General features: G+C 46.2%; 1 protein-coding gene across 2 annotated transcripts; it reads right to left on the reverse strand.

Annotated features, from left to right (window-relative positions):
* Positions 1 to 784: 784 nt before the first annotated feature.
* On the reverse strand, positions 785 to 8,136 carry LOC149109898 (uncharacterized). 2 transcript variants are annotated; one of them, XR_016208470.1, is made up of 2 exons: positions 947 to 8,136; positions 785 to 836 (listed from the first exon to the last, which is right to left on the reverse strand). XR_016208470.1 is itself a non-coding variant. In XM_089293784.1 (2 exons), the coding sequence occupies exon 2, from the start codon at positions 7,567 to 7,569 to the stop codon at positions 1,282 to 1,284; it is 6,288 nt and encodes a 2,095-aa protein (XP_089149910.1). In that variant the 5' UTR covers positions 7,570 to 7,746; positions 7,857 to 8,136; the 3' UTR covers positions 785 to 1,281. The 2 variants fall into 2 exon arrangements, 1 of the variants encoding a protein (XP_089149910.1); XM_089293784.1 differs by having other exon boundaries at positions 785 to 7,746; positions 7,857 to 8,136.
* Between the last annotated feature and the right edge of the window lie 6,986 nt (positions 8,137 to 15,122).

Genomic DNA, 15,122 nt, shown 5'->3' on the forward strand with positions numbered 1-15,122 from the left:
TACCGACATTGGGGCGCTGGTGGGTTGAGGAAACCTGACATTAACTTGCCGGATGTTTTGCATGCATTTAAAGCAGACATGCTCATATTGGCATCCCTGCACTGCTTACCGGCTTGAAATGTCCAACGTGTCTCTTTGGGAAATTTGCTGGTAGAAGGTCGAAAACGGACTGGTGCGTGGGCCTTATCCGCACCTCCGGATGATGGAGTTTTGCCGCAAATATTGGACATCGCCCTAAGCCATAATTCCCAGTGGATTTGATCCCAAGGGTAACGGTGAGGTGCAGATTGTCTTAAGTAGCGGAACTGCTCGTCATAAAAAAGCCAGGCAGCCGATTTATGAGAAAGATCACGCACCACTTCACAATATTTCATCAACTTTGGGGCGTCATCAGTAGCTTTCTCCAAATAAATCGTGACGAAAATGTTAAAGGCAGTTATCCACTGCTGAGTAGTTGTCACCTTCTTTGCCGTGTGATAAGGCTCAAGAGTTAGGTGGGGTTGACCCGAGACACCACCAGGGGAGGTCATAGATAAGGCATACCGCTCAAGGGGAGGAGCTACTGACAACAACACACCAAAATCTATGTATTCGTGAGCCCAAATTTTTGCTTTCGTTTTTGAGCTAACTCTAGCACCTAAATCTACGTCAATGCTGGTAAAAAGTTGGCGGGGTTCATACCCAACACTCAAGGGAGAAAGAGGTGGATCCGCGCCTTGCGTACCCGTGTGTCGCGTACCCAAGTACATGGGGAACGGTAAGCGTCAACCACAGCGTACAAAACTTGATTTTTAAATTACTTTAATGAATCAGCTATCGTACACGTGCGGTGAAAACTACAAGGCAAATTTGATTGCGTAATGAGAAACGAACCTAAATAAATAACAAGCGAAAATAGAAATCATAAAAAGCAAAAAAGCGATCAATATGTACAATAGAAACTCACGTCTGATCCTGCGTTAGCGAGGTAAACACATAGACTCCAAGAAAATAACTCAAACTCCTGACTCCTAAACACTCGGATGACCCCGATACTGAGATGACTGCGTGAGTTATGTAAGCGACTGGCTTTTAAAGTAAATTGATAGCTAAATCACATGATATAAAACGCTCTGATTAATGATTAAAGGGCACGAACAATGAAACGATAGAAACGATAATAAAACTAAACAGAGCTGCAATGATAGAGTAAACAAAAACGATCTCTTATACTTTGAGCGTTCAGCACACTCCTCGCCCAAGGATTCTAATCCTTGTTACTTATTTGTTGCATGTCACTATTCAGTTTGGTTTTGGATCAACTTCTTCTCCGTCATCAGGCAATAGTAGGACAAGCTCCTTGATGGGTCGTAGGTAGGTCTTCCTTTCTCCGTCTCTAACAACGTCAACTTTAACCTTTCTAACTCTGTCATCCTCACTTCTTATGGCCTCTGAGATTCGTCCCAGTGGCCAGTCGTTGCGGTGCTGTGACTCGTCTCGCATGAGGACGACATCTCCGACGCGTAGGTCTCGCTGCATCTCTGTCCACTTCCGTCGGGGCTGCAAGCTTTGTAGGTACTCCCGTCGCCACCTCGTCCAAAACTGATCTGCTAGGAACTGAACACGTCTCCAGCGACGACGAGCGTATATGTCAGGGCGTAGGAACTGACCTGGAGGGGGTCCAGCTGGGCGTGTTTTCATTGTCAGTAACATCGCAGGAGACAGAGGTAGTGGGTCGTCTGGGTCGGATGGCAGCGCAGATATGGGTCTGGCGTTAACGATGGCTACCACCTCAGCCATCAGTGTGATAAGCAACTCGTGTGTCAGCTGAGGCCTGCCCAGTTCGGCAAACATAGCATCTAATACTCGACGGATGGTATTGATTTGCCTTTCCCACACGCCGCCAAAATGTGATGCGTGGGGAGGGTTAAACTCCCATTTGCATCCGTACTCCGTCACAAATTTCTCCACTTTCTTGTCGTTGAGCTCCGACACTGCTTCTCCAAGCTCTGTTTTGGCTCCGATGAAGTTAGTTCCTCTGTCGCACCTAAGAAGCGTAGCATGGCCTCGTAGCGCGAAGAATCTCCTCAGTGCGCAGATAAAGGCGCTGGCATCCATGGCTTCTAGGACTTCAATGTGTATGGCTCTACTGCTGAGGCACGTGAAGACCAGACCCCAGCGTTTAGCATTCGCGGTCCCTCCTCTTGTTTTACGCGTTTGTACCGCCCAAGGCCCGAAAACATCGAAGCCCACGTTAGTGAAGGGAGGACAGACTTCAGTCCTATCAGGCGGAAGGTCTGCCATGCGCTGCTCCAGTGGTGGTCCTCTTAGCTTCTTGCAGGGAACACAAGCTCCGACGACTTTCGTCACAGTGTCATGACCTCCGATGAGCCAGAATCCTGCCTGTCGAATGGCTCCTCCGGTAATCTGTCTTCCTTGGTGGTGCACCTGGAGGTGGTGGTGTTTCGCTACAAGCCGTGACACATGGTGATTCTTTGGCAGTATGATTGGGTGTTTCTCTCCGTACTCCATCTCTGCTCTCCTTAATCTGCCTCCGACGCGCAGGATCCCGTAGTTGTCAAGGAACGGGTCAAGGCGGTACAGATGTGAGCCTTTGAGGGATTTCTTTGCGCCGTGCTGAACTTCTCTCGGTAGCTTGGGCTCCGTCCTGGCATCTCCCAACAACTCCCTAAATGCTGCTCTCTGTGTGGTGCTTATTATGACGCGCAGAGCTTGATCCCACTCTTCGACTGTTGGAAGTCTACGTTTGCCCGGTCCTTTAGGCACTTCACTCCTAGGGTTAACTCCTCGTGCTTTGGAGTCTCTACGGCGTTTGAATTCTCTTGCCACAACGATAAGATTGGCGACTGCGCGCTGCAGGGACCTTAAGGAAGAGAACCTCTGGAATCTTTTCGCCCAAACGTCTGGTTCTTCGCCTCTTTTATCCATTGTGACTTTGGCCCTGAGCACTCCCTTGCGAACTTCAGGATCACTCGCGTCAAGTGTGAACGTTTCATCCGGTCGAGGGGTACCTTGTGGTCTTTTAAGGAATCCTGGCCCTCCGAGCCAGGTCGATACCATTAACTTGTCAGGGGGAACTCCGCGCGTGGCCAAATCTGCTGGATTCTGCTCGCTCTCCACATATCTCCACTGCTCTGGGGTGGACAGACTTCTGATTAGCTGTACTCGGTTGGCCACGTAGACGTAAAACCGGCGGCTTTCGTTTGTGATGTAGCCTAGCACTACTTTCGAGTCGGTGTAGTATGTCACCTCCGAGATCTTTACGTCAATTTCTTTGATAACTCTCTGAGCTGCTTGAACTGCTAGCACCGCTCCGCACAGTTCGAGTCGTGGGATGCTTGTAGGGTTTACGGGGGCAACCTTGGCTTGACCGTAGACGAGAGACGTGGACATCTCGTTTACTTCGTTGAACTGGCGGAGGTAGACTGCAGCTCCAATGGCGTCCTGACTCGCGTCAGAAAAGGCGTGTAGTTCCACTCTGGTCACGGTGCCAAATTCCTTTGGGTGGTAACAGCGGGGGACAGATAGGTGTTGTAACTCCAGGAGAGAATCTCTCCAGCACGTCCACCGGTTCATCATTGCGGTAGGAAGAGGGTCGTCCCAGGCTAAGGGGGTTTTGTTCTCGGCTCTTCGCTCCCCCATGAGTACGAGCTGCTGTAGTATTTTTCTCCCCTCGAGTATGGCAGGTACCGCAAAACCGAGCGGGTCATACACAGAGTTGACAATAGACAAGACTCCTCTCCTGGTGAATGGTTTCTCCGGTGAACACACCCTGAAGGTGAAGGCATCCGTCTCCAAATCCCAGAAAACTCCTAGCGACCGTTGCGCGGGCAGACTGTCGCTGCGCAGGTCGAGGTCACGCACATCCTTTGCTCGGTCCTCAGCGGGAAAGGCTTCCATGACTTCCACCGAATTTGACACTACTTTGTGTAGTCGTAGCTTAGCTGTGGCTAGGGTGGCTTGTGCACCTTTCACCAAGTCTATCGCTCCTTGGGCGGTCGTCAGCGAAGCCAAACCATCATCGACGTAGAAATTGCGGCATATAAAATTCTTGGCCTCCTCGCCGTACTTCTCCTCGCCGTCTACCGCCGTTCTGCGAAGTCCATACGTGGCGACTGCGGGGCTCGGTCCATTGCCAAACAGGTGGACGTTCATGCGATATTCTGTGACGGGTTTCGACGGGTCATTATCCTCGAACCACAGGAAACGAAGGAAGTCTCTGTGTGCCGGGTCTACGTGGAATGAATGGAACATTTGTTCGACGTCGCACATGACGGCAACATTCTCCTTGCGGAAACGCATTAGAACTCCAATGAGGTTGTTCATCAAGTCAGGGCCAGGTAAAAGCACTTTGTTTAACGACACTCCTCTAAACTCGCAACTCGAGTCGAACACAACGCGAATAGTGTGCTTTGTGTTATGGTAGGTCGCGAAATGCGGTAAGTACCAAGAACGCCCAGGGGGAGGCGGAGCGTCATCGCGCGGGACAGGAGAGGCGTGGCCCTTCTCGATTATCTTGCCCATGAACTCCAGGTAGTCCGCTTTCATTTCAGGTTTCCTGTTGAACGTCTTAAGAAGCCCTTGTAGGCGTTGCATGGCTTGGGCTCGGTTGTCTGGCATTGTCTGGCGTTCATCACGAAATGGCAAGGGCATTTCCCAGTTACCACTTGCGTTCTTGTGTATCCCTCTCTCCATAATCTCTAGAAAGGCGCGGTCCTCGTGGGAGAGACTGGGCTCGTTGTCGTTTCGCGTAGTCTTGAAGATACTATCAGGGGGGCGCTCCAAAGGGGGGTCTGTGATCTTGAATTGGTTGGGGCAGGGCACCAGTTCGTAGCTTCCGTCTCTAGGCTCCTTCTCTCTCCATGTATTAGTGGACAGATTTGTGAGGCGGGCGAGAATGTGCGCAGGGCCACTAGGGAAGTCGAGGCACATCTGACCACTGATAGTCCAGCCGAGGGCCAGTCGCTGCCCCCAGGGTGCTCCTCTCGGGCCATTCCTGGATTCCCTAACCTTTAACAGTTCTGGTGCGTCCCGGCCGATTAGCAAGTGAACTTTGGCAGTCTCATCTAGGGGAGGTATTTCGCTAGCTATGGCCGTCAAGTGCGGGAACCTCCTCGCCATGCTTGGGGTTGGAATCTCGCGTTTGTCCTGTGGGATGGTATCGCACTCGGTGAGGGTAGGCAAGACAAACTCTGCTCTGCTGATAGACCGTACTGTGATGCCAGCTACTCGCCGGCCGTATTTCTCCTCTCTCTCACCGCTGCATGTGGATAGGAAGTATTTCTCTAGGGGCCCACCTGCTCCGAGGTCGTCGGCTAATTCGCTGGTGACGAGAGAGCTGTTGCTCTGCTCATCGACGATGGCGTAGACACGCTTGGTAAGGTGTGGGCTACGCTGGCTATAGACGTCCACCAGCAGGGTTTTGCTGCAAGACACGCCTCCTGTAGGTTCACAGAGTGCAGTGCATTTCGCGCTGACTGCTTCATTCTCCGGTTTGGGGGGCGGCTGTTTCTCCTTGTGCAGTAAGGCACTATGGCGCTTGTCCCCACAGATCGTGCACTGTATAGGCGTGTTGCACTCGCTTGCAATGTGAGCGTTGCTGAAACAGCGAAAGCACAGGCGCGCGTCCATTATCCACTGCGTGCGTTCTTCCAGTGTTTTTGCAGCGAAGGCCTTGCACTCCGATAGGTTGTGCGCGCTGCTTTCGTGATATGGACAATGCTTACTCCTTGTCTCTCTCTTTCCGGGATTCTCCTTCTTCTCTTTTCCGGGAACTTCGTTGTTTTCAGCCGGGGATCGAATGCCTGTCTTGAACGATTTATGATCTCGCTCCCTGCGTTGTTTTGGCGGGGGAACGTGGGCACCATCCTTACCAGCGAGGATGTTCGGATTGTTCTTGGTCCTGGCTTGTTCCTGAACAATTTTGGAGAATCTGGAGAAGGGGGGGTACATTCCTCGGTGGCTGTCGGAATAATTCGCGATTTCTTTCTCCCATTTAGTGCGGACGAATTGTGGTAGTTTCTCGGCTATTGGTTGGATAGCGCTCGGGTAGTTAAGGCATGCGAGTCCCGGGAGAAATGTCACTTGACTTTCGATGTCAGCACAAAGATCTGCGAACTGTTGCAGTTTATCGTTTTCGTGCTCGCTGAACGTCACTGTGTTTCGCAGGCGCTCTAGCAGTTTGTTACTGATAACCGCAGCGCTTCCAAATCGCTTCTCAAGTTCCGCCCACAAATCCCTTAGCAACGCGACGGGATCGCGCATTTGTCGCTTCCTGTAATTGTCAACCAAGCGCTGTGGTGCTCCGCTAGTGAGACTTCTTAAGTAGTTAATTTCCTGAGTTGGGGACACATCAGTATCCATTAGCATGGCTTTAAAGGCACTTCTCCAAGGGTGAAAAAGGGTAGGGTCCCCCGAGAACACATCAGGTTGGCATTTCGGGAGATTTTGCCTAGCCAGACCAGCTACTATTTGTTGGTTCACGACTGTGAGAGAGTCAATTAGCTGACTTCCGGTCATATCTTTGAACGGAGTTGAAGCTATGAGTGGCTGTCGATGGAAGGCAGTGTTTCGATGCTCTCTGTGATCTTCGTTAGTTAAATTCTGGTCTGGCGGATCTGGGTTTGGAAGGAGGGGAATTCGCTGTTGAGGTGTTTTTTCCGATGTCTTTAATTTTGGGGCGGCGGACAATAGTGGCTTTGTTGTCTCTGACGCGCTTAGCGGATCATGTTCGCGCTCGTGGCGAAATGAGTTTCCCGTGGGTAGGGGGCTAGGCGTGGGAGAAGAGTGAACCCATTGTGAAGTGCGCTGCTCTGTCTTAATTTTGGGAACTTTGAACTCTGGCAATTCTGACTCCCTTTTTAAGTCTTCTTCCAATAGGGCGTTCTCAAAAACTTTGAGCTTAGCATTTGCTATCGCGGCTTTTTTATCCGCTCCTAAGATCGCCATCTCGGACTCAAACCGTGCATTCTCTTGTTGACGAATTCTTTCTGCCTCTGCGTCGCGCGTCCTGCGCTCGAGTTCTTTTTGCGCTATTAGCCGCGTGTATTGAGCTTCTTCTTTCGCTGCTTTAGCATCGGCTAGCGCTCGCAACCTAGCGATTGTACTGCTAGTTTTCGAGACTGATGAACGGCGCGAGGAGTGACGAGAAGAGACAGATCGTAACTCCAACAATTTGCTGGATTGTCTACTAATTCTATTTTTTAACTTCTCTACAAGTAAGAGGGCCCTTTCTAAGATATGGTTCTCTTCATCGAGGTGAGCTTCTCCTACGTGATCTTCGTGTGAACCTTGGCCGTACAGGTCAAGCAACTCCTTCAACAGCTTTCCGAATTCTTCCGAGGCGACTGCGAGTTCACGCGCGACGGTCTCGATCTCGCTGTCCTCGCTTAACTCTTCTACCGATTTCATCACACTAAGGAGCCTTTTACGAGATTTCGTAATTTCCCTTCGTTTATCTTCAACGGCGTTTTGCAGGGCCTTCGGTGTCAATTTTATTCTCCTTTTACTTCTAGCTCCGGTCTCATTGGTTCCGCCGGCATTTGGCGGTTCTGCATCTCGGCTTGCCATCGTTGCTGGCTCCGTATTTAAATAGTAAGATACGGCTTACCTCCTTTCGTCGATCGCTCAGACTTTTCACTGTCGCGTACCCAAGTACATGGGGAACGGTAAGCGTCAACCACAGCGTACAAAACTTGATTTTTAAATTACTTTAATGAATCAGCTATCGTACACGTGCGGTGAAAACTACAAGGCAAATTTGATTGCGTAATGAGAAACGAACCTAAATAAATAACAAGCGAAAATAGAAATCATAAAAAGCAAAAAAGCGATCAATATGTACAATAGAAACTCACGTCTGATCCTGCGTTAGCGAGGTAAACACATAGACTCCAAGAAAATAACTCAAACTCCTGACTCCTAAACACTCGGATGACCCCGATACTGAGATGACTGCGTGAGTTATGTAAGCGACTGGCTTTTAAAGTAAATTGATAGCTAAATCACATGATATAAAACGCTCTGATTAATGATTAAAGGGCACGAACAATGAAACGATAGAAACGATAATAAAACTAAACAGAGCTGCAATGATAGAGTAAACAAAAACGATCTCTTATACTTTGAGCGTTCAGCACACCGTGGGTTGAGTGAGGTTTGAAATTTCCTCGTTCACCAGATGGTCAACCTGACCAAGTGCTGTGCTAGTGCTGGCGGGGACACTCGCCTGATGCTGCGTGGCCATGGCGTCCTTCACGGCCGCGGAGACAGCAGCGGCAATTGTGCTGGTGAGCGCCTGGAGATTTAACTGGACCATCCCCGGGACTACAGCAGACTGGGTATCTTGTACTATTGCAGCTGGCTCGGCCTCTTGCAGATCAGAGGCAGGCGGCAACGAGCGAAGACGCTTAGAGCGGCTTCCAGGGCCAGCAGTACGCTTCTTAGGCGGCATGATTAAGCGAGAAGAAATGATCTATATAATAACGGATGTTAGGTGACAGCGTTAACCGCATACAAGGTAAAATGAGCTTAAGACAATTACATGGACGGGAAGAAATCTATAACTAAATAGACAACCTCAGAGGTGCCGGATTAAAGTAACCGCCAAATAGTTGCGGTATGTGAAAAAGGATCAAAAAAGACTGTTATCAGACCGAGACAACGCCTTTGCTGTAAATTGCGGCAAGTGAGATAAATAACAATCATAAAAGCTCATTTCCATGAACAAATAGATATGCATTGACAGTAATACCGAGTGCATTGGACACACCTATGGAAATAGGCGGTCAAAATGGATTGTACACTCATGCGGTAAACTGCAAGCAAAAAACAATAAGCAAAGCCGGTATAGAACAAATACACACCTATCTACTGTGTTTATCATATAAAAAGAATGCACACTTATGTACTGTGCATAACGTATAAAACAAAGGCACACTAATGTACTGTGCATACCGTATAACACGAGTACAAATGTACTGTGTACACAGGTGGCCAAATGATAAGCCAACGGAAACAGCAATGAAAAGGTATGCGGCAAATGAAAACCGCAAAAATAGCTGAATCACGAGGCAACAAGACACGGCTTGGTGTAAAATGTACACTGTACATATATCAAAAGGAAATGGCTTGAATTAGCGTCAGACAGCATAGCTCGGCCTAATGGTCGACAATTGAACGAATGCTTAATGACTTTAAAACGGCCCCTGCCTATTGAGGTGGACACCATCACGCGCGAGAAATCTCTGGGATGAATTCCGAAAGCCTCTATGTCCCCAGAAAAAGACATGAGGGAGGGCGTCGAGGAACGTTTTAACATGTTTGTTAAACGCGGGAACACGCATGTTGAATACAGGATCGGACCCCAGAAGGGTTTGGCAGACACAAATAAGCTTAACGTTGTACGTGTCGTGCAGAATGGTAACAAACTCCTCGATAGAAGAACCCACAACTAAAGCATCAAGACGAGAAAGATCATTGGTTCCCAGCTGTAAAATAACTATGTCTGGAGCGAATGAAGCGACCACGGGGAGGTCGTATTGCAACGTCTTAGCCACAGTTCTCCCCCCAACACCACGCCATTTAAATGTGGCAGCATTATTTAACAAGAATTAGTGGTTAAGGTTAGGGTTTGCGGCAACGACGTTCTCTAAACGCCTAATGAATGAATGCCCCAGGATAAAAATTAGAGGGAGACCCATTCTAATGCAATACAAAATATCTCTTCAACTTCCCTGAAAAAATGTTATCGCCAAGAGATATACTCGCTGTGATGGTGAAAGCAAGAGGGAATGAGTGAGAATGCGACCAGCCTTTTATACTGGCGGATAGATAACACTCTTTAACATGATTGGCTGTTATGTCACATGACAGATGACCATCGGATCGACAAATATGTGCCTTGAATACAATAGGTCAATTTATCGACATAAAAAACATCATGCCTTGGCTTGATGTTTGTTTGTTTGTTTTTTTTTTTCTGGGTTTGTTTAAATCAAGTTATTAGTGCCAGATATATTCATCTGATATGGATACAAGTTAAAACGTGCGTTTTGACATGTTTATCTCAAGAAAAAAACATTGAAAAATAATTCGAGTAAAATGCTCCTCGTTCTCTGCTCCCCCCTACCCCCCTCATGGGAGAGAATTACTGGGAGTAGAGTCTCTGTAGTGTCCCACCCTCACCGGTCCAACCACACGAGGAGCCTCCGGCGCGTCTTCGATGCGACTTACTTTAAATAAGAGGTCAAAAGCCCTTTGCCTCCCTCTTGGGAGGCATTTCTTAGACTCGCACATGGCATAGCCTCGTTTTGGTGCTAAGCTTATTTTCGTCCTATAATGCCATGAAATTGCTGTTCTCATTTCTTAACTTGACAGACGTGTTAAACTCGTGATTTTCTTCACATCTATTAGCTTGACAGTAGCTACAGCTTGAATTACCTTAAAATCTTTTTCTTCAGGCAATTATTTATTTGGGTCAAATAAGAAGAGAAAATAAGAAAAACACATGCAAGAGCTCGCAAAGCACACACACAAAGACTAATTATATTTATACATACAGATTGGTTTACGATGTACATTTTTGATTGGACATTCATGTTATGGTCAAGTGACAAATGTCATTACAAAGTATCCGCCGACCGGGATCACGTGACCATATTGCAGGTTCAAGTTTAGAGCTTATCGAAAACACGTGTTTTTTTAAGTTGACCGCTGATCAAGTGCTGGTTTTCGATTGCACCGCGAGCTCATGTTAGTTTCACTTGTTGCAAAGAGGGCTGGGTTTTTCGGAAGCCGCTTAACGCTAACCCAGGATTAAAGTTAACTGAAGTATAAATTTTTCTTGCAGAAAGTGTTTTTCACTGCTTCTTTTGTGTATGTTGAAATTATTCAAGTTCAAAACAGAAGGCAAAGCAATATACAGAAAACCTTACAGCAAGAGTTACACAACTTAAGTCAAATTTCTTGCTTTTCCTGGGTTAGCGAAACCGGCTATCAACAATCCGGCCCAGGAGCTCCGGTTTTAGGCTTGGCTAAATCTACTTATTAACCAAACATTCTCCCTTATTTTAGGTATCTGGCATCGAACAACATTGAAGAGCTACCCCCGGGATTATTTTCCAATCTATCAATGCTTTCTACGTTGTAAGCTTGTTTGCAGTTCTTTTTTCTTTAATTTTTATGAACGTAATTATTAGTGATAATTAAGTATTTGTTCGAACTATGACACTGACCCTGTCAACTCCAGCTTGATTTCAACATTACAAACATTGCTTTTTGATTATCGTTATTGGTCGTTTATCGGTAAGTTTTGTTTTTACATTATGTAGAGATCAAGACTGAAAACAGCAGTGCCCAGTGTTATGAAGGAAATACATGTATCCAGCTAGATGAGACAAATTTATACGTTTATCCATTAAAGAAAGGAATTGCAAGGCCTTTGGTCTATTCCTTTTATAAACATATTACATCAAGATCATTGCTTTCCACTTATTGGCGAGATAAAAACACAATTTTATTTCACTACAGTAAAATGTCACACTTTTTGTCCGTCTACTACACAGAAAATCCGTGTAAATTAAGACTAAAATAAGATATGATTTAGATAAACGTTTATGCAGCAACGGTCGAGAGAAGATCAGGATAAGGGAGTCAATCCTGCATAGAGACTTCATACCCAAGGTAATCCGTCATTTTATATGTTTTGATTTTCAATAGACGATTCATCGACCTTTTTTGTTTGCGCTCTCAGCCGTGTTTTTGTGCTCGTTTGGCTGTTCATTCCTTTGCCGTTCATTTGGTTTCAGGGAGTCTCATAAGCAAATCACAGTGGGAACTATAGGGAACTGATTACGAAGTGTAGCAAACATCAAAGGAGTAAACAAAGCTACCAAGATTTATGCTGGAATGTCCACGACCGGGCACAATCTTTTGTTTTGAGCTCATACACTTTGCATGAGTTACGTAACCAAGACGTCTCTATTGGTTAGTTGCTTGGTCAGTAGTAAACAATTGTTGTGTTTTGAGCACGGTCAAGGCTAAAAAACACAACAAAATCACACAACAAAGACCTTTGTCGAGTTTCATAACCATTCCCCTCCATTAACTATGATAGCAACGAGTATAATAGCTGTCTAACACAACAATGTGAAATGATCACATTCTGCGCATTCTAGATAACATGAAATATGACGGGTAATTTAAAAAAAATATATGCTTTTGATGCTGTCTTACATATTATATTTTGGATATCTCCGAGAGTGATAGACAAACTGAATCTAAATATTGCGTAATTCCTAGGTTCAACATAAAGTCGTTTCCAATCGACGTTGTCCTTGATGTTGTTCTCCTTGTTGCTTTAAGTCCATCTTGTTGTTTAGGCGGGAGCGTCTGTCTGCATTTTCGACCATCTGATTGTTTGGTTGCGTTGTTTTCGGCCTTCGTTTGCTTTGCACTCGTTTGGTTGCTCATTTCTTTACCGTTTATTCAGTTTTTTTATCGTTTGGACGGGCAAATGTGTCCGATTAAAGTTTCGAAATGTATTTTAACTTGGCGAGGGCCGAAGCTCCTTTGGTTCTTTGATATTAAAATATCAAGGAAGGCATCCTTGCACGGGTAACCCGAAAACACTGACCCCCGGTCCGCGGACCCCCGCTACGGACCGGGTCCGTGGACTACCTATGGACCGGTCCACGGACTCCCGTTACGGACCCCCTCTACGGACCAGCCCCCGAAATATAATAGAAATAATAAATAAATATTTCAGTTACAGGTTGTCTAATAGATTACTCGTCATGGCGAAATTTCGAACGTTACATTGTGCAAATGGGCAGACCTGGATTCAGGCTCGGGTGCAATTTATATAATTACACATTGCCATTTTCTTTGCTGTGGCCATAAAGTATACGAAAGACGCGTACGGGGAAGCCTCCGGGAAGCCTCGAAATTTTTGTTCTTTCCCCTATGCCATTTTTTTTTAGCCATCCTCCCGTGGGTTCGTGAACTCGTTCCAGGCTTCACAATTTACTCAGCGGAATAACAGATACAAACAAGAATAAACGGCCTAAAAATATATCTTCCGTAGCCAGATTGAGCCACGAATGGAAGGTAACAACTTTTCTTCTTACCATCGGCATCTCCTCAAGCTGAAAACAGCTTTTAGGGAGAGGGATGGGGTGTAAAAAACCCAAGTCTGTTACATTTGCACAGTGTAACACTCGAAAAATCACCGACACGAGTCTGAATCTATTAGACAACCGATAAGAGAAATATTTATTTATTATTTTTACACTATTTTAGGGTGGTGCGTAGAGGGAGTCCGTAGGGGTAGTCCATGGACCGGTCCGTAGGGTAGTCCGCGAACCCGGTCCATTGTGGGGATCCGCGTACCGGGGGTCAGTGTTTTCGGGTTACCCATCCTTGCACTGCATGTTCCATGTTTTCCTTGGCTTTCAAACGAAGCGAAACATAACCAATTCTTCCACGAAAACATCCACGCAACGCGCGAGAAACATCCGCGGAAGAACTGGGTACAGTCGTACATGTACCATGTTTCAAAATAACTTAAGGTATAAGGCATATATGATGGATTCACTCTCTTACCTTGATCTTCTCTTTCTACAGTATGATGTCACAATTTGTGCCCTGTGACCCTCCGTTATTGCCACCTCCGTTTAGTTGAACCGAAGTGGCCGTAGGTTTCTGAAATAAATTACTAAATTACGAAACAGTGTTGAGGCCAGTAAAGTGAGTTCGTTTTAATCCATTGGTTAAGCAAACTCATAACTCAAAGGTGGTTCAGGGGACGGGGGTGGGTTAAACGGATGGAACTCTAAACTTTTTTTGATACATGTATATAATTTAAGAGAAAATGTTTCCTCCGCTGTAGTAGATTTGCAAATCTTATAACTGATATAGTCTAAATTGATAGTGAAGTATTAAAAACTGATACTAGAATGTAGAAAGGTACTAGTTCTGCAATGTTGCCAAAGAGTTTTGTGAAGAAGGCGTAATCTTGCTTTGCATGCCGGTCAAAACCACAGCGGTTGCTATTTAGTCCATCAGCTGAGAGCCGAAAATTTGGGTTTACGGCTCACTTGAGGGGAACAGCCGAAACATGTCTTATCTTAATCTTCGGCTTTCAAGCATCACAAAATGTATGATAGCAAGGAAAGAACGGTAGCTTTCACTTTTAAATCGAATTTTAAATTTTGCCCTGCATACCCTTTTTTTGCCGCCATCTTGGATGTTTGTGGAACGCTTAAAAGTGGTTTGTATTCCTTTAATGTGAGCGAATAGTGTTTCAAGTGTAAATTTTAAACGTATCCGAATAACAAACAAGATGTCCATTTGTTCTAGTGCTTGAATTATCAGCACATGACGTCATAAGTGACTTCAAAACGCCTGATTATTGGTCACAATATGATCATTTTGCACTTATAATCATTGCAAAAACATTGTGGGGTACGGTTCTCAAAATTATTTCATGAAAAGAGGGCAAGTAGATAAAATATTTATATAAATTGCAAGTCTGTTGAAACAAAGCCCTCAAAAACATTAGCCTGTTTCCTTCATCCAGCCCCAGTTCACAAACATGCGGTCTCACAAACGAAAGTGCAAACGTGTTTCCTCTGCACCATGATCTGATCAATGGTGGATGAATGCATTGTATGTGGTTGTTAGGGTTCTAGGTTAGCCCAGGAGAGCTTCGTCACGAGTATTGGGCTATTACTTCATCACAGACCTACATCCATGAGGAGTAGTTGGCTGGTTGGGAGGTGCGGTGGCCTCATGGTTAGTGGGCTCGTTTCCGGATCGAGCGGTCCGGGTTCGAGCCCTGGCCGGGGACATTGTGTTGTGTTCTTGGGCAAGACACTTTACTCTCACAGTGCCTCTCTCCACCCAGGTGTATAAATGGGTACCGGCGAACTTAATGATGGGGGTAACCCTGCGATGGACTAGCATCCCATCCAGGGGGTAGAAGAAATACTCCAAGTCGCTTCATGCTACAGAAACCGGGATAAGCTCCGGCCTGATGGGCCACTTGGCTCGTATGCAGACTTTACCTTACCTTAGCCCAGGAAGCTTCCTCACGAGTATTGGGCCATTACTTCATCACAGAC

This window comes from Orbicella faveolata, unplaced genomic scaffold (assembly GCF_042242905.1).
Source record: "Orbicella faveolata isolate gen_17 unplaced genomic scaffold, um_ofav_v1 contig_25, whole genome shotgun sequence".
NCBI lineage: Eukaryota > Metazoa > Cnidaria > Anthozoa > Scleractinia > Merulinidae > Orbicella > Orbicella faveolata.

What these genes read in the sequence shown, in the direction of transcription:
- LOC149109898 (XM_089293784.1), bottom strand. Translation starts at nt 7,569, where the DNA reads ATGGCAAGCCGAGATGCAGAACCGCCAAATGCCGGCGGAACCAATGAG.